Genomic DNA, 27,636 nt, shown 5'->3' with positions numbered 1-27,636 from the left:
TGTCATATTCTCTAATATTTATTTATTAAAATTATAGAGGAAACACGTGGAATTATTATTGCAAATTTTATAAATAAATGTGGGAGGGGCTTGTATCATATCCTTTCCTTTTCGACGTCAATGTGTTTCAAGTATTCGCAAACTTACTAAAGTTACTAAAGTACCAGGATTCCGTGTGTCACCTCTATAATTTTCTGTTAATCCGAACCACCCTTTTCCTGTACATTGTTACATATTCATGCGCTTCTTTGAATTTAGGCTAAAAATTATTTGATATTCCGAAAATTCAGTTCTCTTCAGGGCGGTTTTAATTAAGAAAAAAAATATCTTAAAATGGTGCCGAAACCCGGGAAGAGTTGGTTTTGGGTTCGCCAAGGCTTAGATGGGCGTATAAATAATATAGCAATGATAATAATATCATGATTTTAGACTTAGGAAATGCTTGAGAAAAAGATCATTCAAGTTTATAAGATAAGATTGAAGTACCGTTAATTATATGAATATAAGTTCATAAGATATGTTACATAAGTTTGTCACTAAATAGGACCTAGATGGAACTTGGTCCTGCAAAATTAATTAACCACCACCGAGTGTAGGACTTCCAATTCTTGCTTCAGTCGTTCCGCTCTCAAAGTCTCTAACATTACGAGGTATAGGTAGTGTAATACTTATATCTTATAAACTTATGCTATATACTGTTAATTTTTTATTGAGTACACTTAAAATTTAATTAAGATCAGGACGCGATTAAGTTAAGACTCGTACCAAAGTTGAACCGGATACCAAAGTACGGAATAGTTATAACAATATAATAATTGCGATGCGATTAAAATAAAATACTAATTATAATCTTCATTGAATTCAATTCATACTTGAGAATAACTGTACTTTAATAATTATAGTACAAAGTTCAAAATTTGCTATCGTTATAAATGTTTCAAATTGAAATGTATTAACATAGACGCTTGCGCGCCTATGGTAAGTAAGGTTACCTTTAACCTCTAAAAAACTATTGTCATTCCCAACCCCGTATATCCAAAAGAAAGGGAAAAATAAATAGCAAGGGACAAACGAAAGACCCTTCCCCCTTTGGACCAAAGGACCACCTAGGTCACAAAAATTCCTTACTTACCATCAATCTTATCAACGATTTATTTTCACGGCGTTTCACCAAGAAGTGATATCTACTTTACTAGGGAGAAGGTATAAATTCGCCTGCACATTTATAATCTAGCTCTTTATCTCCAGTCCAAACGTAGACGTAGCCTGTCCGGACTGTTAATCCCCGCCGCCCGCCTCTAAATTACAACCAGCCAGCATCTCATTGGTTCTTGAAAACTCGTGCACGTCAGCGCGGCAACGCGAATGAGGTAAAAAATTACTTGTATTTTCCTCCGACTGAGGAGAGCTGGCGAAATAGCCCGGGCGGTGGCCACCTTTTACTCCCATCCCCCCTTGTATTTTGAAAGGGGGACTGGCTGGGACTATGGCACGCGCGAATTAATACTTCGGCATCTTACACCTTCTCCCTAATAAAATAGATATCACTTCTTGGTTTCACATGCTAACTTGCCGTTTGACGTTTCAATTTTTGACTTGAACTTCGGAGATATTAAGGGTACTTAACCTCTCTAGAATAGAGTCCAGTAAGCCTATATATTTCTGTTAAAAACGTATAGGGCATAGGCCTAGGAAATCTAATACGGAAAATTTGATATGAAATTAAAACTAATTTGTTAATAAGCCTTTTTATTAAACTTAAATAGGCTATGAAATAAAGCAGAATATTTTCTACGCTTGGTTGTAAAAATATAAAAACGATATGCTTAGTTAATTTGAACAAAAACCTAATCTTAATTTCCCCCTTTTAATAAAAGTATAAATAAGAATAATTAGTTAGTACTAATTCACTAAGTTAATACTTCGTGACGTCATAGGCCAACGCACTTAAATATTTGACTTAATTGCTATTAGATGTGAATTTTAATATATTAAATAAAAAGTACATTAGTACAATAATGTAAAATAATTACATTAATTTGTGGCGAGATTAACGGTCCATTAATTTTGTAAATTAAATTTATATATATAAAAACTCTTGATAAATATTTAATTTTCAATTTAGATCTAATTATGCAATTTAAAATTAATAAAATCACAGATAAAATAAATTAAGCGAGATTATAATTGTTTAAAATGTTCTTAAAAGATTTTCGCTGTTATTTATGTGTTAATTTGTTTGTTTTGACACGGATTTTGAGCTCAATTTTAATACGTTAATAAATACTTAAAATTTTGTGTTTTTCTTTTTTAATTGTATTATAATTAATTTTAATTGGCCTGATTAAATAGCATAGTAGCTTGTCCCTGATAAGAGAAAAACATAGTGCAAGCGGTTTGTTCCCATGGTTCACCGTCAACTTGAACGGGAAGTCGTTCTTTCAACTGAATCTGAAATATGTTTCAACAATGGAAACCTATTTCAAGCTAAGCCTTTGTTGAGAGATTCTACAACCACGTTTCTACATTTAAGCATAAGTTTATAAGAAACGTTCCATGATAAGTTTGTCACTGGTTATAAACTTGTCATTCTCGAACTAGTTTGAGCTGTAAGTCCATCTCTAATATTACGAACTTCTATAGGTAGTGTCGTACTTATGGAACAAATCTCTTATAAACTTATGATTCTACCAAGATTAACTTTTATAAAGCCATTTTGATTTTGATATCTAGAGGTTTTGAAAACTTTTGTTTTCCCGACGCCATGCTGTTACAAAAATTCCAAAAATCCCAAACAGAATAGGAAAACATTTACTTGCAAAAAACTAATGAGCGCCACTAATTAATAACTAATGAACTAAAATCAAGAACAACAGTCGCCATCTAGTTTCTAGTTAATTGGCACCATATTTAAAATGCTGCAGCGCATGTGACAAAACTGTGTTAAAATTAGCACCACTATTGCGCAACTAACAGTATAAAAACGTGAGCAACAGTCGCCATCTAGTTTCTAGTAAATTGGCGCCATTTTTAAAATGCTTTCGACCACGTGCGTTTTCAAAAAGGGGATTTGTGTTAAAACTAGCAACACTATTGCGCAACTAACAATATAAAAACTTGAGCAACAGTCGCCATCTAGTTCTTAATAAATTGGCGCCATTTTTAAAATGCTTTCGACCACGTGGGTCTTCAAAAAAGGGGATTTGTGTTAAAACTAGCAACACTATTGCGTAACTAACAATATAAAAACGTGAGCAACAGTCGCCATCTAGTTCTTAATAGCTTGGCGCCATTTTTTAAAATGCTTTCAACCACGTGCTTTTTCAAAAAGGGGATTTTGTGTTAAAACTAGCAACACTATTGCGCAACTAACAAAATAAAAACTTGATCAACTGCCGCCATCTAGTTTCTAATAAATTGGCGCCATTTTTAAAATGCTTTCGACCACGTGCGTTTTCAAAAAGGCTTTTTGCCAAGAAAACAAGCAAATAATCATGCCAAGAACATAAAGATTTGTGACTCACCCTAACATGGCGTCCCTGTCCAATTCTAAGTGGTTCAGATAGTCCAATTTGTAGCTGAGCTATGTGAAATGTTGAATAGACTCCAATCACCTCCAGTAAACCGTCGTCAAAACTGATGGAAAACAAATTAAAACGGGATAAATATTAGAATATTTTATTATTATTAGACAGAAGACATTATTGTCTATAGATAGAGGTCAATTTGGCCTATTAAACACTGAAAACAATTCCCCAATATCTTTAAAAGTCACCGTTTTACGCCCCTTTTTCGTTAAGCCTTGGCTATTTTTAGACCAAGGCTTAAGAACTTTTTTTTTTTTTTTTTTAATTTTTCCATACCTTTGAATAGGAATATTTTTTCCAGCTGCGTTTTGTGTCCATGGTCGAACTCCGGCTCCCCAACTGGGAATGTTTAACACCACAACTGCTTCGACTTCCGGTAGCGTAATTTTTTGTTCATCAATAAAAACATCCATTTTTTCGTGCAAATTTTTGCACTGCCTTTCCAAGAAATTTTTAGTTCCATAATGCATGTATAAAAACTGAAATTAAATTAATTAATTAATGATTTGCTATTAAAGATGAAAAATAAATTAATGTTAATTACTGAAATTAAATTAATTAATCAAAGTACCTTATTAAATATACGACTGCTAAAAATGTAAAATTTAGATTGGCGAGTTTGATGGAAATTTAAAGCAACTAGAGCGTCAACTCCAACAGACGCGTAATTAACCATAAAGATGTCCTTTAATAGTAATAGTCAAATAAAGTTAATAATTCCACTCAGAATTAATTCTAATTACGATAAATAATTACTTTAGACGGTTTACGAATTCCTAAATGCCTCGAATGACTAAAATGAATCTTCCAACGATCCAAATGAACCGGATTCGCCCTCAAAATATGATCCAATGTTTCAATCGCGTCAAAATCCTCGCAAGAATGTCCTTCTCCCCATCCCATAACTCTCGCTAAATCATTCCCGGTTCCAAGTGGTAAAATCCCGACTTCCGGGTGAGGTTGCAACTTTAATTTCTCAATTGCGGACAGCACCCAACCGACAGTACCGTCACCACCCGCGACTAAAACCTTGCATTTATGATGAGGTATTAAACGGGCCCATTCTAATCCACTCTCCGGTGGTAAATCAGCGAGATCTATAACTTGCGCTGGGTTTAAAATGCCTCTAAATGCGCGTAAGATCAAATCACCGTCGTTGTTGCCGCTTTTACGATTCGCGATAACGACTAACGGAGTCCAAGGATCGAAAACGGGGGCTTTAACTTCACCCACCACGTGATGTCTCCGACCTTTCCAACCTAACATCTTCATTTTAACGCAATATGGTGGTATTATAAAGGCCCTAAAACGTCCAAAGTCGCAAACTTCCGCGATCATGGGTTGGCAACTTGTATGAATTGTTCGTTGGCACCAACAACATCTCAAATCGCATAGACCGTTTTGTAATCCGCACTCCTTTTCGCAAACATCGCAAATAGATTCATTTGGAAGGTTACCTTTAATCCAATGATGTTTCATACTGTTTCCAGTTCCGCATAATGATTTGCAGTATATTGTTTTATCCGCGACTTTAATGCATGAATTGTCGCTGCAAATATTGCACGAGTCGCAGTACCAACCGTCAACAACGAGAGATTCGCAGACACTGCAATACGCTGTGTGTGATAGGATATCAATTGTGTACCAGTGATGGCCTTTACTAATGTCGCGGATAGGAACTACGAAGTATTTTTGACGACGACACATTCGCCATAGTACTAGCGTTACAATCATCGCCGCACCAGCGTAGAAACTGAACTGTAATTAACACGATTAATTGACAAAAACGCTCTAATTACCTTGATTTAGTTCGCTAAGCCTTGGCTAGTCAAAATTATTATTGGACTTACTTGACATGTTGGGACAACTTCCCACGTTAAATTCGATAAAATCATGTCGATTATCGTTGTTAATCGTTTAGATAAAAATTTTAACTCATTTTTAAACAATAATTATGATTAAAGGCCTTAAATTATGCAAAGAAATTTATCGATTAGATCAGATTTTGAAAATTGGTGAAGCAGACGACACTAAATTTTTAATGAAATGAAACAGGGCTGCAAATAAGCATTGAGTTAAGAAAATTACCACTGTAAATAAATACGCGTGTCTTCAGAAGTATAATTAAATTACATAACCCGGATAAATCACGAATTTAAATGAATTTTCATTTACTAATTATTCATGTTTTAGTATATTATGTTTAAGTTGTATTCTTATCTTAATATTCATTTATTTATTGTTTTGTTAATGCAGAATAAAGTTGAACGTACCTGTACTAGATGGCGCTATAGTATGGAAGAATATAAAACGCTTTTGAAGTTCAAAAAATAGGCCAAATCTTTCTTGATAAACAAAATAGGCTTATATTCATAGAAATTCACAATTATTTCTCAAATGTGTAATTAATCAAAATAGTTTTCCGTCGAGCCGGATTTGAACCAGCGACCTAAGGATTTCAACAGTAAATGCCTCTACAGTCCTCCGCTCTACCAACTGAGCTATCGACGGTTGAGAATCAGAGCCGTTAAATTTTAAATCGCAAAAATTCAGAAGTACATAATTACTACTGTGGAAGTCGAATACCTCCCATAATTAAATAATAACTTCTATTCTATGAAATACATTTGTCATCTGCTATTTTAATAGCTTAGAGGACATACATTTTTACTTTGTAAAAAAACTAATAATTAAACCAAACCCATAAATGCTAGAGAGTTAAATAATAATTCTTAGAAAAATGAACTTTTGGAATATATCACTAATTACATATCGTCATAATAATAATAGTGATATACCCTGTAACCTGGGCAGGCCTTGGACAGGCGCCAACATTTCTACATATTTCCACTATAACGCTGAATATTTAATGATTGTTAATAACAATTTTGTCACCAGGAAAATTGCCCCCTATGAGCGTTAAATAAAAAATAGTAACTCATATTTAAAAACAATATAATAATAATAAAAAAAAAATTAAAAACCTTTAAGCCTTGGTTCAAAAACCTTTTCAGTGAAGATTATTCCAAAATTCAAAGAAAAACTTAGTGCTCACTAAGGGTCCTTCAGGCTACGTTAAATTACACCGAAAACAATTTATTTTAAATTGTTTATGTTGTTGTGTTTGAGCAGTTAAGGCTTAACAATAAAATTTAATTTATTTAAAGTAAATGTGAATCTACGTTAGTTATATGGCCTGTTTTAGGGTTTAATATTGATGGTTCATATCAGGAATGAATACAGCTAACAGAAATAATTAGGCGAGGATATTGTGGGAACAGCTAAGACTAATCGTTAATAAATAAATAAATAATCAATAATTTAACTTTAACCAATGAAAGAACAGTTAGAAAGACGCCATCAGAATTATTAATAGGCGTGACGGATGGTAAGTTCCCATGCCCGGAATACCCACAAAACCCGCATGAAAATTAATAAGTGATATGGTGGCACAATGATTCTCAGTAGCTGTATGTATTCCTGAAAGAAATAATGGCGATTGCAGTGCAATTATTTTCGTATTAACTTTTATTTCGGTTGTTTAGTAAAAAATATGTTATTAAAAATGCATCAATAAATAAAACGAATATGTTATTGCACATTTGACTTGGTCAAATTTCATTCAAGTACAGGGTGTTCCAAAAAGGTTTGATGCTAGGACTGAATTATTGCTAATTTTTAATGAAGGGGGTCTTCCAATAATAAACACGTGTTCCAATGTTCATGATGATAACTTGTGGGTTAGGGGGTGCATGCATTCATTGTGGGGCTCAATCAAAATCTAAGGGCTGGTCATAGAAGAAGTTACATTTAACATTTCATCGATTCACTCAAAATTCAGTTGATTTCCCACGCATCCCACTCATGTACCCCAGTGAGCACAAAAGATTTGTGCTCCCTGGTTTAAAGAGGACATTTTGCTCTATTAGATTCTCGATGTCCAAGAAGCTCTCTTATTTACAACCGGAGATATTAAAAAAGGAATTTCAATATTATGGAGATATCTGGTTTTCTATTTAATTTTTTGATTTTCTTGGGAAGCGTTTTCGGCCTAGTTCCTTGCAATTAGGGAAAAAATCGAGAACGTTGGTTTAAACAGTGTGTACCCATACTTCGGTCCTATAATTACCAAGCTCCCTTTTTGGGTGGAACACCCTGTATATCTTTTAACTATAAGCGTATATAGTTATTTAATTTAATGCTTTTAAATTTAATTAAACTGGGTTTATTTTGAAAAGTCTCTGAAAGCTATAAATTTTAAAAAGAAAATAAATTAAATTTTCTAGCCACTAATAAATTATTTATGTTTGGGCTCACAATTTAAACGTCGGAAGCAAATTAACCCGAAGTTTAAGTGTGTAACTTATTCCCTTATACCAGAAGCAAATTAAACTAAAGTTTAACATTGCAATAATATTAATTAACTTAAGTAGCAATTTCAAATTCTGAATGATTCAAACATAAGTTTATAAGTGATAAGTATGACACTTCCAGAACAAGTTCGTAATGCTACTGAGAGATGGACTTACAGTACTCGAGATAACTAGTTCGAGAAGGAGAACGACGGAATTAAGCGAGTCAATTGAAGTCCTAACTACACTCGGTTGGTGGTGGTTAATTAATTTTGCGTTCAGGACCAAGTTCCATTCCATCTAGGTCCTATCTAGTCTGAACTTACTAAGTTACCCAAATTTGACAGCAGCGCCATACTCACCAGGCGTATGTCGCTTTACCCCTGAATCTATGACCTCCCTACTTCAATCACTTCAAAATTACAAGCTCCAGTTTCGAAGTTACCAGAGATTAACAAACTTATGGAAGGGAACATATCTTATAAACTTATGATTCAAATTACAACCTCTGTTAAAATAAAGACATTTAGATTTTTCAAATTGCTTCCGTATTTTTTACTTCGAAGGTTAAACTGCAGAGAAGAGAAAAAAGAACCTTCTCTCAAATATCTTTCTGATGACTTTTCTTTTAAATAAGAAAAAAAAAAATGGTTACAGCAGCTAGCGGCCGGCGCCATTTTAAACATAGCTATTACTCAAAAATGCGTTTTTGTGTCTGGTGACCCTGTATCGCGAATTCCTCAAATTTTAACCACGGATACTAAAATAGGTTTAACCATCTTGAAAATACTAGGCCTAATACTGTAACCTTACTAACTGACGTGTGCAATTGCAACAGCGCTATCTACAACAGATGTACTAAAAAGCTTGTAGTATTCTGTGTCGATTCAGTAATTATCATTCAATTCCAAACCTGAATGACGCAGGAGATACTCTAATAACAAATCGTTAAGCCTAAATCGTATTTTTCAAATTAGGCTTAGTACTAATGGCGGGAAAAGTAACTGTAAATCACGCGCGTTATTTGGCGGGAAAATTCCGTGGTAGGCCTAAATCTTAATATTCAAATTAGGCTTAGTACTAATGGCGGGAAAAGTAGCTGTAAATCACGAGCGTTATTTGGCGGAAAAATAATGCATTAGGCCTAAATCGTACTTTTCAAATTAGGCTTAATACTGATGGCGGGAAAAGCAACTGTAAATCACGCGCGTTATTTGACGGGGAAAATACCGCGGTAGGCCTAAATCTTAATATTCAAATTAGGCTTCAATCTGATGTAAAAATCAACCACGTAAAAACCCCTTTTATCACCTAATACGCCAAACTCGTTAATTTAAAAAAAAAATAAATAAAAAACGGTCCGAATTCCAAAGACCTACAAAAAGTGACGTCAATCGGTCAACCAACGCTATAGAAAAGACGACACCTTTCCGGGCTCGAAATATAAATGACACCATAAGTTAGTAATAAGATATGTTCCGTTCCATAAGTATGAATGGCACTACCAATACAAGTTCGTAATGCTACTGAGATGGACTTACAGTACTCGAGATAACTAGTTCGAGAAGGAGAACGACGGAATTAAGCGAGTCAATTAAAGTCCTAACTACACTCGGTGCATGGTGGTTAATTTTGCAGCTAGGACCAAGTTCCATCTAGGTCCTATTTAGTCTGAACTTACTAAGTTACCCAAATTTGACAGCAGCGCCCCACTCACCAGGCGTATGTCGCTCGCTTTACCCTGAATCTATGACCTCCCTACTTCAATCACTTCAAAATTACAAGCTCCAGTTTCTAAGTTACCAGAGATTAACAAACTTATGGAACGGAACATATCTTATAAACTTATGACAGTATAACTTTTACCAACGTCCTTAAGCCTAAATTTTTCAACATTGTGTATTAAAGATATAATATAAAAAAAAGTATTAAATTTTAAACGTAGGCTTGTATTTTTTAAAAATCTTTACTCGGTACAAAAAAAAAACTAATCTTCAGTTTTTGGCGCCATTTGAATAGTTGACCCTTTTTTTGCTTAAAGTCGATCTCAATTTAAAAATGCATTACGGTATAAGGCGTTTAAATGTAAGGATAAATATAAGGTCAGGTTGGAATTTTCGTATTGAGATAGTTTATAGACAACTTGGAGATATTTGGCGCCATGTTTCAAGGCTTATACCCCAATCCTCACGACTTTTTTCAAATTTTTTTTTTCAAAGATGTTTTTCTGTTATAAAAGAACTAAAGTATGGAGTAGACCCTCCATACTTCCCCCCTTTACTAACATTTTAACCAATTTTTTTCTTGCAAAACATTCGGTTTTGGTTTTATAAACGAAAATTATTTTTGGAAGTCCTTTTTTTTGTTACGGAATTAATAATAGGTCTAGGTAGGCAAAACCTTTCTTGGGTACATGAACTTTCGAATACGTTAGGGTTAACATTTTAACGTTCTTTCTTCTCCAAAACCCAAAAAAGAGGAAATTTAAACTTACCTTGCTTATAGAAAATGATTATTTCGAGTTTAGGCTTAATTAACGGTCTAAATTAGCTCCAATCTCTTAATAAGGTCTAAAATAAGGCTTTGATCAATTTCCCGACCGAACCTAAGCCTTAAACAGCTTTTAAAAAACTCCAGAATCTTCACGAGATCAAAAACTATGCTTAGTTCAATTTTTCGCCCAAATCTAAGCCTATTTTATCCTAAATTAGACTTAAGCGAACATATAAAACGGTCTACACAAACTCCAGACTCTTTAAAAGGCCTAATATTAGGCTTAGGTGAGTTTCCCGCCAAAACCCAAGCCTATTATACCTTAAATTAGGCTTAACTCAATTTCCCGCCAAAACCCAAGCCTATTATACCTTAAATTAGGCTTAACTCAATTTCCCGCCAAAACCCAATCCTATTTTACCTTAAATTAAGCTTATGTCAATTTCCCGCCAAAACACAAGATTATTTCACCTTAGTATAGGCTTAGGTGAATTTCCCGCCAAAACCTAAGCCTATTTTACCTTCAATTAGGCTTAACACAATTTCCCGGCAAAACCCAAACCTTAAATTAGGCTTAAACATCATTTCTTTTAAATTAAAACACTTTAAACTAACTTAACAGAATCTTTACAAGCCTTAATAATAATTGCCCAATTTCCCGCCAAAACTTAAGCCTATTCTATTTAAAACGCTAACAAAACGAGCGGGCTACAACACGTAATATACTTGAGTATGACTAGCGCATTTAAAATTGATACGAAGAAAATCGACCTTTGTCAATTTGTTAGTAATTCGAGAAACTCTTTAAAATCCAGTTTGTTTCTTTTCTTCTAAAGTTGAAAATCGTTTTTTGAACGATTTGCTGGATGCAGCTTTGGCAAAAGAAAATCATTACGCCTATGTACGTTTTTGACGACCCCTACTGAGAGATTGATGTCACTAAACCTAATACTACAACCGTGCTAAGCAAATGATAACCAGGAATTGAACTAGAAAGAAAAAGGAATATATTACAGCTTGCTTGCTTATTTCAAGGAAACTCCATTCCCGGCCTGGATGAACCTGGAAAATACATAATATATATATTTCTAATTATTTCAGTTCAACTTTAAAAAGCCTGTTTAATCTTAAAGGTACAATGAAATCCAAATCATGGACTTTATTAATAGACTTTTACATTAATTACTTATAGAGAAACCGACACACAGGGGCGGTAGGAGGCCATTTTAGGTATAGGCTAGCCAACTCGCAATCACTGCCTCTAGCGGCGCTTTTTGATACTAGGGAAATAACACAAGAAGGTGGTGACCTCCCAAGCCCCTGAGGTGTTTGTATCTCTTCTTGAATAGAGACCCGGCAGTAAGGGATAAGCCCCTCCTTCAAAACGTCAGACCTCCGCTTACCCAATCATATTTATTCCCCCACTTACCTTCTTCTTCGTAAAATCCTCCATCATGTAGATGTATATGGGAGGAGCCGTCTAAAGCCCCGCCCCTTTTGCTGTTTCTCTATTATCAAGCAGAAAATGTCTAATTTATTACCAAAAATTAATATCTTCTTTATAGGTCCTCTTAATTTCATATTATTTTTTTCGTGAAACTCCATGATGATTTCCATTGGGGTCAAATTGGTCTTATTATAACTTGAACCCAAAGGCCGTGAACTTAAAAATATTTAATTTTGAAACTGACCTCGATAACCTTAACAAAATATATCATATTGAATATTATTAAATGCCAAAATAATTACATAGTATAAAAATATTTGAAATTTAAATCATAACCGGGCACTCCCTTAAATGAGTTTAAAATACATATTTTAGGCTTTGTACTCCGTTAGCCAAATTGTTTAGTTATTTATGAGGTCACGGGGGTCATTATTTTAACTCCCACTCGGGGGCCGTCTAATTGATGTAAATTTCTACGTATTGACCTTTACTCCGGACTTCTAAGAACCCTCTGAACTTTAACCTCTTTGGAAGGGGTACGTAACCTTAAATATTTGGTTGAAGAGAAAAATTCGTAACGCCCTTGTTATTAAAAAGGTGAATACAATTTTTTTCTACTCGATTACAGGGTTTCATACTCGAGAAAATTTTAGGTTGATGCGCAAAGTGGTTGGTTACGTATTGGGTTCATAAGTACATAATCTTAAGTCAATAAATTTGCTATTATTGGGTAAAATTTCTTTGGTTTGTTCAGAAAATTGCAACGTTGAACAGTTAAACCATCTGCCTTCAAAAATTATAAAAAAAAATATTGCATTTGATCTTACAAAAACATTGCACGAGCGACCTTTCAAAAATATAATATTGCACGAGCGACCTTTCAAAAATATAATATTGCACGAGCGACCTTTCAAAAATATAATATTGCACGAGCGACCTTTCAAAATCGTAATATTGCACCAGCGACCTTTCCTAATCCTAAATATTGCACGAGAGGTCACCTTTCAAAATTATAATATTGGACGAGCAACAAAAACCTTATATAATAAAATACATTTATATTTAAAATATCAGAAAGAATTAGATCCGTTTTGTCTTTCAAAAGTTCTCTCCCACGCAAAGACACGATTCCCAAAACTACAAAAATATAATAAAAAAAATTATCCCTTCAGAAAAACCTTTAAAAGATATTTCTTATTAAATAAATAAATAATAAAGAAATGGTGTTGGTTTTTAAAGAGGGGTGTGATATCATCATCCCCATAGAACCAACCATCTCTTATCTACAATATTCCCCCGTTCACTTTCTTTCTCTTTCAGGGATTTCCATAATTATTAGCCATTTATGCCCAAAGATCAACACGAAGCCATAAATATTTATTCCGTTCTATACCAGAATACTGAAGGTGCAAGATTTGAGCGGTAAGCATCCTTCGGTATGGTATCTTACAGGAAGATCAAGCGAGGGAAGTATGGTCGGTATCTCCAAGGAGGAAGCTAGGACTTAGAGGGGATGTTGGAATCAGACAAAATGTACGTAGTCCCCTGTTCATAAAACGGTACTATGCCGTTCCCCCCGTTACCATGGTTACCGGTACCCCCTCACGGCAAGAGAGAGCGTCATAATGCTTGATCTGAAAGAAATCAGCTCAGATTGGCTAAGAAGGGCTACGCTACAGACGAACCAATTACAATTGAGTCCGACCAAGAAGTGATATCTATAGTTTATTAGGGAGAAAGTATAAATTCGCCTGCACATTTGTGATCTAGCTCTTTATCTCCAGTCCAAACGTAGACGTAGTCTGTCCGGACTGTTAATCCCCGCCGCCTCTAAATTACAACCAGCCAGCATCTCATTGGTTCTTGAAAACTCGTGCACGTCAACGCGACGCGAATGAGGTAAAAAATTACTTGTATTTTCCTCCGACTGAGGAGAGGTGGCGAAATAGCCCAGGGGCCTCCTTTTACGTCCCCCTTGTATTTTGAAAGGGGGGACTGGCTGGGACTATGGCACGCGCGAATTAATACTTCGGCATCTTATACCTTCTCCCTAATAAACTAGATATCACTTCTTGGTTCGACTAATGACGTCACGTCCCCTTAGCTCCTCCCCTTTCACTACCATTCTATTCCTCCCCCTTCCCAATTTTTGGGCAAACCATAGTTAAGAATAATATTACAGCATAACTTAACTTCCCTGGCTTGATCTTCCTTGGTATCTTCCTCCCTAAGTTATTTTGTGAGTCATTTTCTACGAAGCTAAGGGCTGATTCACACCTGCAGTCATGCGTTCAACTTAACATTCCCCCTCCCAATCCCCGTTCCTAAAGTTAAGAAAGATTACAAAGTCTTGAATCAAAGCCAAGAAAGAGAAATATTCGCCGGCTTGTTATATTATACTCTGTGTTTTTAACAAAATAACTTTGTTTTTCTTTTTTTGAATCCATGGGTTCATAAGGAACTTCATTTAAAAGCAATATTGTTTTTGGTTTTTTGGCGGACTATGATTGACAAGTAATACTTAAATAGATAGTGTGTAGAGTTCAAGTGTTGCCAGTGAAATTGCAATTGCAATTCAAGCCCTATCTATTTGCTTCCATCTAGGTCCTATTTAGTCTGAACTTACTAAGTTACCCAAATTTGACAGCAGCGCCCCACTCACCAGGCGTATGTCGCTTTACCCTGAATCTATGACCTCCCTACTTCAATCACTTCAAAATTACAAGCTCCAGTTTCTACGTTACCAGAGATTAACAAACTTATGGAACGGAACATATCTCATAAACTTATGACGATACTTAAGGCCCTCATTTTGAAAAGTGTCTAAATTCCTCATTTAAAACAAAATCCAATTAAGCAAAACCCTATTAATTATTATTTATAACTTTAATTAGCTTACCTTTTCGTATAGCAAATATTAATTCAGAACAATTAACTCTATCGCGGAGGGATATGTAATATAAGAGTATATAGGAAGTCAACAGAGACAAGATAAAAAAAATAATTCTCAAGGTAGGATATTTGGGGAGAGATTCCTGGGGAGCTAGGATCTAAAATTAGCCAATAGGAATGCCAGGAATTTTTGACGTAATGTTGACACGATATTTGGGAATCTCTTAAGGTTATTTTGATGTCGTGTCTCCTGCAACTGCATTGCAATTTTATGGAATGCAGTCCGAACAAGGCTTCTTCTACTATAGCACGCGCCATAACCAAGTTCAAAGAGGTGCAATTTGTTATAAGAAACGGACGACGGAATGGTGCTGCTACCCCCCGCCACGGGGTGTTACCAAAGGGGGTAGAGGGTGCCTTTCCGGGATCAAAGGGTGTAAGTGGTACACCGAGATATCCCGAAGGTTAACACCCACTACGCCTCTTTCAACTCAAGTAATAGGACATAGTGTACTACGGTCTTTTTATTAAGCCTTGGTTAAGTCAATTTAGGCCTAAAAAGCTTAAGCTTAAGTTAAGTAACCGACAAAACTTAACTTATTCAATAAATAATATTACACCCTTTATAATTAGAGGGTTGGTTCGGGTTTTTTTTATTATTTAAAGGGGCAGTAACACGCGTTAAAGTTTTAGATTTTTTTATTCTAGTTTTTGTAGTTCATGAACTAGTTAAGCAAGCGTGAACTGACTTCAGAGCAAAAATATTATGTGTGATTTACGGATGACCCCTTAAAATATAACGTAAATAGCTAAAAAAATTCTAAACATAAAACTTAACTTCGCTATCCCTTTAAAATAAACACCATAAATTAATGCTAATTGCGTAATTAATTTTACAATTAATTAAAACTAGTTTTTCTAACGGTAAATAAATTATATTTAATTTTTTATTGGCTAATTTTATTTTTCCATAAATTAAAATTCATGTTAGGTGCATATTTTTTTATTCTATAAATAAATCATACAAAATTATATGAGTCATAAAAGGAATTTATGTTAATTAATTAATTAATTAAATTCCGCTTTAATCCGCAATTAAGTAATTCAATAAATGTATGGGGGGTTTGAAACTAATAATTTATAAATTAAAAAAAAAGAATTACAATACTAATTTAAAACCATTAAAAAAAAATACCACGATATTTTCTATTAAAAGAATTAATCCATTCTTTAGTAATATAAAAAAATTTTTTTTCTAAGTTCTAAAGCTTTGAAAGTTCGCATACCATCGAAGGCCGTCGTTCTCGAGAACGACCTTGAGCTTCTAACAGCGCCCCTAGTGGCAGAATTTTTTAGGGTTCACTTAAAAACCTACGCTGAGACGTGACGTACCCTCTTAAGCGGTACGGTCGCCTCTGATTGGCTAATAACCAGCGAAAACGAAAAGTTAAACTAAAAACGACTAAAAATGTTTTACCCGCCAATGAGGCACCATACGCGCGAAAATTCCGTTTTAGTTGCTACTAATATAGTAGGATTTCTACTACAATTTTTGATACAATATTTTAAAACGCTACTTACTGACACGATATAATTGGCGTATGTCTAAAATGTTTAATGTAACATTAAAAAAAACTGAGAAATTTTTTAAACAGAAATACTTTTGAGATATCCATAAAAGGTACCGCCTATTTAATTATACTAATTAGTAATGGTTTTTGGACAATAATATAAAAAGATACATTTCTTGACGTCATTATAAAGAAATGTATTCAAATTTTGAGTAATTAAAATGGGTAGTAATAGATACTCTAAGGAGTGTCCGAACCCAAGTGATTAAGGCAATCGTAAACAAGTTGGTAAAATTATTATAAATTTTTTTTTTTTTTACTTTGGAACTCAATCCAATTGCATCAAAGGATTAAATTATTTTTTACGAATGAAAGTTGATTAGTTTAATACTTAAATGTGTAAGGATTAAAATTAAAGTTATATTTTGTGATAATTTTACAAGTATTTTATGAACATTTGCAAAATTTTAAAGTAAAAAGTAATTTTTAAAGTAAAAAATAAATTTTTAAGTTAAAAAATAAATTTTTAAAGTAAAAAATTAATTTTTAAAGTAAAAAATTTATTTCAAAGTAAAAAATTCATTTTAAAGTAAAAAATTATTTTAAAGTAAAAATTTATTTTAAAAGTAAAAAATTTATTTCAAAGTAAAAAATTAATTTTAAAGTAAAAAATTATTTTAAAGTAAAAATTTATTTTAAATAATTAAATTTTACTCATAAACTTAACACAAATTCATCATGGGATTAAATATAATTGCAGTTAAAATCAAAATTATTATTTTTTCCCTCAGATTTTTAGAGATTTATATTTCATGATAATTTTAAATAAATTATTGAAAATTTAAATTTTATAAATTTTTAAAACTACTACAACTATCTCAAATGTATTAGTTTCATTTGTTAAGTACTAATATTATCTTAAACTAACTTCGAGGAATGATATATATAATTAAAATTAAGTTCGATAAACTTGGGAACAAAATATTTTTGAAAGTAATTGCGTTAATAAAGAATACCAAGAATTTGCTCTCCATAAATTTCGAGTTGCATGTTTTTCTTTTAAATTTAATTTTCGAGTAATGGTTTAGATAAACATCTTCGACCAGGTAATACGCCGCTATAAATATAACCGAAAGAATTTTTCAATTTAATTTATTAAAGTTTCAAGCTTTCAATCTATGATATCAAAAAGTCAGAAAAAGTGGCGCCAATTTAAGGCGGGAACCAAATTAAAATGTACTAAGAAAAATTTATATTTATACGCTTTACATTTGAAAATTTAATTTCCTAATGGCCAGATTAAACCGACCCAACCGAGGGGGTAACCACTGAGAAGCGGTTAATAATTTTGAAGTCGCACGCGAAATTAATGTGAAATCAGGAAAAAAGTTACGTGAAAAATAGAATTTCCTTGAAAACATGTTAAAAATCACGCGAAATTTCTTTAAAATCAGGAGAAAATTCACGCGAAATTTCTTTAAAATCAGGAGAAAATTCACTTGACATTTGATTGAAATCAGGAGAAAATTCCAGTGACATTTCTTTGAAATCAGGAGAAAATTCATGTGACATTCTTTAAATCAGGAGAAAATCCACGTGATATTTCTTCGAAATCAGGAGGAAATCCCAGTGACATTTCTTAGAAATCAGGAAAAAATTCACGTGAAATTTCATTCAAATCAGGAGAAAATTCCAGTGACATTTCTTTGAAATCAGGAGAAAATTCACGTGAAATTTCATTCAAATCAGGAGAAAATTCACGCGGCATTTAATTGAAATCAGGAAAAAATCCACGCGGAAGTTCTTTGAAATCAGGAAAAAATTAAGTAGAATATTTTTGAAATCAGGAGAGAAAAGTGATGCAAAATTTATTTGAAATCTTTTGAAAATCAGTTTTAAACACCCTGGCCCAAAAATAGTCATAAAAACTGGACCTCATTTAAAATTCAAACTCCCATAACGTCTCGTGAGTCGTGAATGGTAATTGGTCAATCGTTCCCGCCAATTTTCAACCACCCACGCGCGAGCTAAGCCTAATATCGTTAGGGTAAACCTAGACTTAACAAATTCAGAAACGAATATAAAAAGAAGATTAAAATGCCAAATTTAACTCTACTATTTTATTAAAATAGTATGAAAAATCCTGCGAAAAGATCCTATTATGAAAGAGAGAGCCAGTTGAAGCCGGGTTTGAAATGATTTCCGATAGTAACAGCAGACCGGGCTGGTTGTTGGGAGTTACGTAAAGTGGCGCGAGATGTTGGCGCCAAAAAGGGAAATACATCGTTGGGGGGAGGGGCAAAGAGAGGGGGGAACAATGGCCACGTGCCTAAGCATTAAGGTACTACCACGTCAAATATTTGGCGGGAACAGACAAGTAGCTCCCCCTCTAGGGGTCAAATGAGATTATAACTTAAGGAGGCTAGAATTCAAAAAATAGAGAGGGGGTTTACTTTAAAAAAAAAAGAAAAAAAAAGAAAACGGTTTCAAAAATTGACCAAAAAAATTCAATGCTCTTGAATTTTCTTCTTGAACTGGCAACGGAGATCATATTTGTCTTATTTATCTCCTACGACAAGCAAGTATCTATATGGTTTTAAAGTTCTTGCTTGTTTATTATTTGCGCTCGCGGTGCAACGGTTTTTGCAAAAAAATAAGGGGTTTTATTTTAATTTGAAACTATAATATTATATATGGCAACTCGTGTTATGTTCTTGAGGATTGCAATGAACTTTGCAGTTGCAAATACGTAATTTAAAGTTATTTTGTAGAGTTGCAAAATGTTAAACTAGAGGGTCGAGTTCGAATTGCAAAAGGTTATTTATTTATTTGAAGTTCAACTTTCGAAAAATGTTTGGTTAAAAGTATAGATAAAGTTTCTGCAAAAGTTGCAAATACGTAATTTAAAGATATTTGTAGAGTTGCAAAATGTTAAAAGAAAACTAGAGGGTCGAGTTCGAATTGCAAAAAGGCTATTTATTTATTTGAATTCGCAGTGTTCAACTTTTGCAAAATGTTTGGTTAAAAGTATTGATAAAGATTTTGCAAAAGTTTAGTATTTAAAGTCTAAATATGAAGAGTTAAAGAGCAAATACATAATATCCTAACGTTTGCAAAATTTAAGAAAGTTTGCAAAAAAGCTTAAATTAGCATATATCAAAGAACAAAATTAATAGTATAAATTAGCTTATAAAACGTTTTGCAAAAAGTTGCAAAAAAAAAATTTAAAAAAATCCCTGAAATCCCACCCTTTCAATATAAATTCCATAACCATAATAATCGATAATAATAATAATGAAAAATTTCAAAATGAAAAAATTCCAAAAATGAAATCTACCTTGAAAAAAAAAAAAAATTGTTAAAACAAGCCCGAATAAATTACAAGGTATTAGTTACTTAGATAGACAAAATAAATTCCTTAGCACTCGAATTACCTAACCTAATTACAAAGTTACCTTAAGACAGACAGACAGACAAGACTACATAATGACTAATATCAAATAACCCCTAAGAATTAAAAATTATAAAACAAAATATTTCAAAAAATTCCTGAAAGGTACCGAAGAGAAATTAAAGCGAGCGAGAGAGAGAGAGAGAGAAGATTTTTGAAAATTCTCGAAGGTTATTTTGAATTTTTCGAGTAAGAGATTGGAGTGAGTCGAACGACCGGTAGTTGAGAAGGACTTGTGACGGGCGCCTGGCGAGCGTAGGGGCGGCAGAACGTCGGAGCTCGCGGCCCCGACTTAGGCCTTGGCCTAGGCCGTCGCGACAATCAGGGAAGGCCTTGGGATTGGGAAGTTGCTGGCTGCTGAGTTTCGTCTATTTCCCGCTAGTCGGCCCATAGTTCGGGGCTCGACAAGGCTTAACTACCGGCGGCAGACTGGCAACGTCCGTGGCGGAGGAGCCACGAGCGTTAACTTTACCAATACCAACTAAAGGACGCGAGTTTGATTCGGCGAGCGGGAAGCCGCCACCGCTGGACCCGAGGATTAAAGCAGACGACGCCAGAGGGACAACGACTGGGTTCAAATACAACAACAGGAATAGGAGATACAAAACAATTCTTTCCAATGGTATATACGGTAGGTTTCATTTCATATGTCTATGGATTTATCATATTTTTTTTTAATTCGCAATTTTCGTTGAAATTTAGTTTATATAAACTTTTTTTTAAAATAGACGGTGTAATAAAATAAAATAAATGTAGTTTTAGTTTAACTGATTTCAAAATAAATTTTTTGGGAACAATTTGCAAAAATTATTTTTTTTTAAAGTATCTGCCCCTTCAAGAATGCGATTGAAATTGAGAATATTTAAATACACTTTTTTTTAATAATAAAAAAAGAATTTTTGTTAAATTTCAAAATAACTTCGGTTTAATTTAATTTCGAAATAAATTGGTTTTAATTTCAAAATATTTTGCAAAAAAAAACGATTTTTAAAGTATCTGCCCCTTCGAGAGTGCGATTGAAATTGAGAATATATAAATACACTCTTTTTTAATAAAAATAATTTTTTGTTAAATTTCTAACAAATTAGTTTTAATTTAAAAATAATTCGCAAAAACGAATTTTTAAAGTATCTGCCCCTTCGGTAGTATCATCGAAATAGCTTATAAATTCTATTAGTGTTTAAACAAAGAGATGAAAACTACGCTTAGAATTTAAATTATTTCAAAATTTATTAATTTAGGTTGATTTAATTTTGCAAAAGAAATTTATATTTTGCTAAAAGACAATTAAAAGAAACTTTCAAGGTGTCCAAATTTAAAATTTTAAATCAAACCCAATCCATATAAATTTAAATTAGTTTTGGCTGCAAATTTGCCATTTCATCGTCGTAGCAAACTGATTAAGTGTACGATATAAAATGGTAGGATGCAATAAAAATGAAAAGATACGTCGACTGCCAAGAAAAGAAAGAACCCAAATGCAGGAAGTCTAAAGATTAAAAGTCTATCTTAAACGTACAAATTAAGTATTAGCTACCAAATATTAATAATAAACTTGTTCCGTATGTACTAAAGTGAGGAGGGTTTTTTGCAAACCCGGCTGGTAATACCCGATGTATCGCGTGTTTTAGGTATGATTCGATTATCGTAATATTCAAGCGTATGAGTTATATAGGAAAAGTTTTCCCTGATTTTGCAATTTCATATAATTAAGCTGCTGCAGATTGCATAAATTCCCCATTTTAAAGTCAAGGTGTAATCGCGGATAGGTCGACTTTGACTAGGGTATCTTTATATTTTGTACAGTCCTTTAAAATAGGACGCCATTACGCCGTCTAAATTATCTTCATATATTCTAGACTAAAATCTTCATAGATTTTTTAGAAATTACGTCTAGAATATCTTCATAGATTTTTAGAAATTACGCCTAGAATATCTTCATAGATTTTTAGAAACTACGACTAGAATATCTTCATAGATTCTAAGAAATTACGCCTAGAATATCTTCATAGATTCTTTGAAACTACGACTAAAATATTTTCATAGATTCTTAGAAACTAGCCCAAATTATCTTCATAGATTCTTAGAAACTAGCCCAAATTATCTTCATAGATTCTTAGAAACTATAGCCTAAATTATCTTCACAGATTCTTAGAAATTAGCCTAAAAATCTTCATAGATTCTTAGAAACTACGACTAAAATATCTTCATAGATTCTTAGAAACTACGGACTAAAATATCTTCATAGATTCTTAGAAACTACGGACTAAAATATCTTCATAGATTCTTAGAAACTACGACTAAAATATCTTCATAGATTCTTATAAACTAGCCTAAAATCTTCATAGATTCTTAGAAGTTATATGCCTAAATTATCTTCATAGATTATTAGAAATTAGCCTAAAATTCTTCATAGATTCTTAGAAACTACGGACTAAAATATCTTCATAGATTCTTAGAAACTACGGACTAAAATATCTTCATAGATTCTTAGAAACTACGGACTAAAATATCTTCATAGATTCTTAGAAACTACGGACTAAAATATCTTCATAGATTCTTAGAAACTACGGACTAAAATATCTTCATAGATTCTTATAAACTAGCCTAAAATCTTCATAGATTCTTAGAAGTTATATGCCTAAATTATCTTCATAGATTCTTAGAAATTAGCCTAAAAATCTTCATAGATTCTTAGAAATTAGCCTAAAAATCTTCATAGATTCTTAGAAATTAGCCTAAAATATCTCCATAGATTCTTAGAAACTACGGACTAAAATATTTTCATAGATTCTTAGAAACTACGGACTAAAATATCTTCATAGATTCTTAGAAACAACATGCCTAAATATCTTAATATATTGTTAAAAACATTGCCTAAATATCATAGCTTGAAATTAAATTAATATCAATTTACAATTATTTCAAAATGAAACAAATAGAAATTTGACATGGGGGGGGGGGACAAAGCAGCAGAAGGACAATCATCACGAATCGAAACGTTTTAGTTTTCCCAACACGTGCACTGCAAACCCCATCCCATCCCCCATCCCCCATCCATTTTGCAATAAGAACAATGACGTCATTCCAAAATACAATGACGTAGCAGCTAGAACCCGACAAAAAAACAATTTAAACATTTTGTTACCTAACATTTATTAGTTGAACGTGAAAAATCGTTTTAAAATTAAATTAATAAAAAAAGGTCTTAACTTATTTAATGTAAGAGGTTTGTTATTTGACGGGAATTCCCCAATTGCAATTTTATAAACGGCGGCTCTACCTTCCCGATCTGTACTTCAATTTGGCATTTACCTGTTGTTATCTGTTGTGCTTTTATTACGGTATTTGAACTTCAAGAACGCTATACAGAATTCAAATTCAGTAATTTGTTTTTTAAAAAAAAATAACTTTGTTTTTATAAAAGAGTTTGAAATTTTTCCTAATCTTATGGATTTCGTTTTTGTTTTTAGTGGTGGTGGTACGTAAAACTTTATATATTTATTTTAATTAAGGGCGGAATCTAATTAAATAACCAAGATTAATTGGGTCTTAATTAATTGGATGGTTGTTTTTAATTTTAAGAATTTTTGTTTTGCAACTTAATTTAAAGTCTAGTCTAATGATATATGACTTTTAAATTAATGAGTGTTTATGTAATTTACGGATTATTTATATTGATTATGGTGTTTTAGCAGCTTGTTTTGAGCTCCGATTATAGTATGAAATAATTATATTACAGTATAAAACTACTGTATTGCAGTATTAAACTACTGTATTGCAGTATTAAACTACTGTATTGCAGTATTAAACTACTGTATTGCAGTATAAAACTACTGTATTGCAGTATAAAACTACTGTATTGAAGTATAAAATCGCTATATTGCAGTATAAAATCGCTATATTGCAGTATAAAATCGCTATATTGTAGTATAAAATCGCTATATTGCAGTATAAAATCGCTACATTGCAGTATAAAATCGCTACATTGCAGTATAAAATCGCTACATTGCAGTATAAAATCGCTACATTGCAGTATAAAATCGCTATATTGCAGTATAAAATCGCTATATTGCAGTAGGAGCCAACTAGATTAAACTACCATAAATATTTAACACAAGTCTTGGTCAACTTAATTTAAACTGTTCGCATCTATTGTCTTTATCCACAGCAGGAATGAGTTGGCCTCCAGATGGCAACAACAGCTCCCGAAGCCGTCATCAACACCTCCATCAGCACCCATCACCACGATCTCCAGTTCCAAACCCTCAACAACAATCAGTCCCTTCGCATGGAGTCCCTTCACCCTCACGAACTCAATTCTTCTTCGGAGGACATCCTTTGGGACACCCGTTATCCCTGCATCCTCAAGGTTCCCCACACCACCATCACCACCAGCAGTTGTCCCCGGCTTCTCTCTCGCCTTCCGCCTTGTACCAGGACGTACAAGCGGGAGGTAGCCCGTCCTCATCGTCTCAGGGATCGACATCTTCAACGACGGGTGGCCTGGTCCGTGGTTCCTCACCGTCCAGGATTATGGCCGGACCCTCGGCCTCGAGTAGGCCGTATAAAGTCTGCGGGGTTTGCGGTGACAGGGCCAAGAGTTATCATTTCGGAGGCATTAGCTGTGATTCTTGCAAAGCGTTTTTCAGACGGTCCGTCCAGAATGAGGCGTACAGGTATGATTAAATTTATGGGATCATCCTATCATAAACACTTCTCCAATGTTCATCAGTAACTTGTGGGTTAGGGGGTGCATGCATCCCTTGTGGGGGCTCAATCAAAATCTATGGGCTGGTCATAGAAGTTACATTTAACATTTTCGATTCTCAAAATTCAGTTGATTTCCCATAGAACCACCCACGCATCCCACTCATGTACAATACTTCGGGCCCATAATTACCCCCCCCCCCACCCTTTATGGACCACCCCATTGTCCTCCCCATAAATGTAATTAAGACATACTTTATAAAATTGCAGAAATTTTCATTGCCCATATGACGGCCGTTGCGAAATCACAATCGGATCTCGTAAATGTTGCCAGTATTGTCGTTTCCAAAAATGTCTTTCAATTGGCATGGAAAAAGGTTGGGTTATGACCGAAGAGGAACGCGTACAACTACTTAAAAACCGTATGGAAAAGAAACAACGGGAACAGTCTCAACAGGATAAAGTACCACCGCAAACCCAACCTCAAACGATGGTCTGTAACCTTTCCACAATCTCATCTCCCGTTGGTACAAGCGCCACCATTACCGGTGGTGCCAGTACGAGCGCAAGTACCACCCAGTCGGCGGCGGCGGCGGCCCACGAGAAACGTCGCAACTGGAAAGCCAGTAGCGGTTCGGCAGGAGGTGAGAGTTCGGGCAGCAACACGGACCACGAACCGGATCTCTCCGACTTACACAAGTTCCTTAGTAACCACGATGTCGAAACGGTGGAACGTTTAGTCAATGCCTACGAGATAAGTTACCGTTCGGTACCATTGGTTGTAAATCGCGTGACGAGTACCGGTGCTTCGAGTACTACTTCTTCCAGTGTGTCTGTTACGACGCGTACGGATATATTGGAGATGTTTTTTACGGTGATTAAACAGTTCGCGCATTTCGCGAGACAATTGGATTCCTTCGACGGATTACCCAATCAGGATCAAGAAGCTTTGTTACGTTGCGGAGTGTTGGAGTTGTGTTTCATACGCGGGGCTCATGTTTTTGACGAAACGAATTTCTGCTGGTCAGATACGAATTACGTCCTATCCGCCGAGGATTTGAAGAAACTTGTGTCCCCCGAGTTGCACGATAAACATCTAAGGTGATTATAATTTACACTGGTTTTCTTACGTCCCTTCTTTGGCCCTTATTGGCTCTAAATTTGTAGATAGATTAAGCAGAAGGGGATAATAGAAGAAGTGTGAAAGCCACTCTGTATCCTCTTAATATTCTTTAGTTATGTAACATGAATGATTCTTCCCAGGCTCACGCACACTCACCTTTTTGTTAATTTGCTCTTCCGCTCATCACACTTAATTAAGGTGGGTATATAACTATCGCACCGTGCTAGGGTGAATTAACTATAACTGTTTGGTATTTACTAAATCCCTATGCAGCAATCAATCAATTATAACCAACCCACAAACCTTGATTGTCTTGACGTGGGACAAAAATTAACCAGCAAGCGCATGCGTGCGCCTTGGCAATTAGTTAAGCAGCGCTAATAGATATAGTAATGATGAGGAATTAACTATTTACGTGGCGTATGTGATTCGGTTTAGCAATTAATCTTGCTATAATAAATGTTAATTCTGATGTTGGTTGGTTAGGAAGAATCGTGTTACAATTACGCCCCCCCCCGCTTTGTGGTAGTGGTACACTTCTCTCGAAAAGAAGTATTATATACTTCTCTAATGCTACGCAAGTAATGCAATGTTATATTGCTATTAATTCCTCAGGTTCGTGGCATCCATAAAAGACATGGATCTGGACGAACCGACGATCATGTTACTCCTCGTCATAGTACTTCTGTCACCTGACCGACCGGGGTTAAGTCGGGGGGACATCGTGTCCGCGGAGCAAGAGAAATACTACACCCTCTTGCGTCGTTACATGTCCTGGCGATACGGTGTCGAGACCACGTCCGTCGTTTATCCTAAACTACTACTAAAGTTACCAGATCTCAGAGAACTCAGTGACGCCCATACAGACTTTCATTTGTGTTTGGAAAAGGAAGAGATGGAAGAGATACAACAACGATTGTCCATGTTGCGTCTCGAACAACAACAACCGGACAGTGGAGTTAATGTTACGGCGGTACCCGTCCCTATGATACAACCGCCATCATGGACACTTAGGTCTTATTTAGCTACGTTAATTCCTCCATCTCCTGGGTCCATCGAGGATGAGAGTTGTTCAAGTGATAGTTCAGAAAGGACAACTACTTATTACAGGGTTCATAAGGATATGCAGTGATTTGTTTTCAAGGTCAATCTTAGAGAAAAGAGGTGAGATGGAGACGTAGAAACCTCCATACCTATAGTTGGTAATCAAAATTGTTGAGATTGTTTTATACGACCCGGCTTCGGTTTTATTAAGCGTACGTCCCTGGTCCCCCATTTTACTCAACGACAGAAAGTCTATATTTTTAATTGTATAATTAATATTAATTAATACTATGAAACGAAAAACAATGTTATTATATAAATATATCGAATTATACCGGTGCCTTAAGATGCGATGAAAAAAAAATACAAAAACAAACACAAAATTGAATAAAATTAGCTTATTTTTAAGTTATAATTCTGATTTGCAATTTTATATTTATTACTACTCGATATGCGCAGTGTGGACCGCTAAATTAGCTATTAAAACTCGATATGCGCAGCTTGGGCCACCAAATTAGCTATTAAAACCCGATATACGAAGCTTATACAACCAAATTACCCATTAAAACCCGATATGCGCAGACTGGAGAAGCAAATTAGCCATTAAAACCCAATATGCTCAGCCTGGATCGCCAAATTAACTATTAAAACCCAATATGCGCAGCTTATACAACCAAATTAGGTATTAAAACCCGATATGCGCAACCTGAACCACCAATTTAGACATAAAAACCCGATACGCGCAGCCTGGGCCCCCAAATTACACATTAAAACCCGATATGCTCAGCTTATACAACCAAATTACACATAAAAACCCGATATGCGCAGCTTGGGCCACCAAATTAGCTATTAAAACCCAATATGCGCAGCTTATACAAACAAATCTCGCCCTTAAAACTCGATATTAGTGGCTTGAACAAATATAATTTCTAATATCAGTTGCTATGAAACTCAACAAAAGGTTTC

At 34.4% G+C, this 27,636-nt stretch overlaps 2 protein-coding genes and 1 non-coding gene across 4 annotated transcripts; 1 reads left to right on the top strand and 2 right to left on the bottom strand.

The window, feature by feature from the left end:
- Nucleotides 1-1,988: 1,988 nt before the first annotated feature.
- On the bottom strand, nucleotides 1,989-13,494 carry Dgkepsilon (diacylglycerol kinase epsilon). The gene is made up of 6 exons (XM_089855502.1): nucleotides 5,438-13,494; nucleotides 4,344-5,345; nucleotides 4,159-4,272; nucleotides 3,864-4,066; nucleotides 3,525-3,636; nucleotides 1,989-2,451 (listed from the first exon to the last, which is right to left on the bottom strand). The coding sequence occupies exons 1-6, from the start codon at nucleotides 5,480-5,482 to the stop codon at nucleotides 2,332-2,334; spliced, it is 1,596 nt and encodes a 531-aa protein (XP_089711628.1). The 5' UTR covers nucleotides 5,483-13,494; the 3' UTR covers nucleotides 1,989-2,331.
- On the bottom strand, nucleotides 6,009-6,098 carry TRNAY-GUA (transfer RNA tyrosine (anticodon GUA)). Its single transcript is given in 2 exon segments — nucleotides 6,009-6,044; nucleotides 6,062-6,098. It is a non-coding gene; the product is annotated as a tRNA-Tyr (tRNA).
- Nucleotides 13,495-17,257: 3,763 nt separating the features above from the next.
- Nucleotides 17,258-27,081, top strand: LOC149618254 (vitamin D3 receptor-like). Of its 2 annotated transcripts, none has more exons than XM_089855499.1 (4): nucleotides 17,258-20,424; nucleotides 23,968-24,472; nucleotides 24,774-25,604; nucleotides 26,242-27,081. In XM_089855499.1, exons 2-4 carry the CDS (start codon nucleotides 23,970-23,972, stop codon nucleotides 26,756-26,758), a joined length of 1,851 nt encoding a protein of 616 aa, XP_089711625.1. In that variant the 5' UTR covers nucleotides 17,258-20,424; nucleotides 23,968-23,969; the 3' UTR covers nucleotides 26,759-27,081. The 2 variants fall into 2 exon arrangements, with proteins under 2 accessions (XP_089711625.1, XP_089711624.1); XM_089855498.1 differs by having other exon boundaries at nucleotides 17,259-20,424; nucleotides 23,965-24,472.
- Nucleotides 27,082-27,636: the final 555 nt, after the last annotated feature.

This window comes from Phalangium opilio, unplaced genomic scaffold (assembly GCF_054372755.1).
Source record: "Phalangium opilio isolate 3A_F unplaced genomic scaffold, DU_Popi_V2 ptg000209l_1, whole genome shotgun sequence".
Taxonomy (NCBI): domain Eukaryota; kingdom Metazoa; phylum Arthropoda; class Arachnida; order Opiliones; family Phalangiidae; genus Phalangium; species Phalangium opilio.
This window is presented reverse-complemented; position numbering and strand designations above follow the sequence as displayed.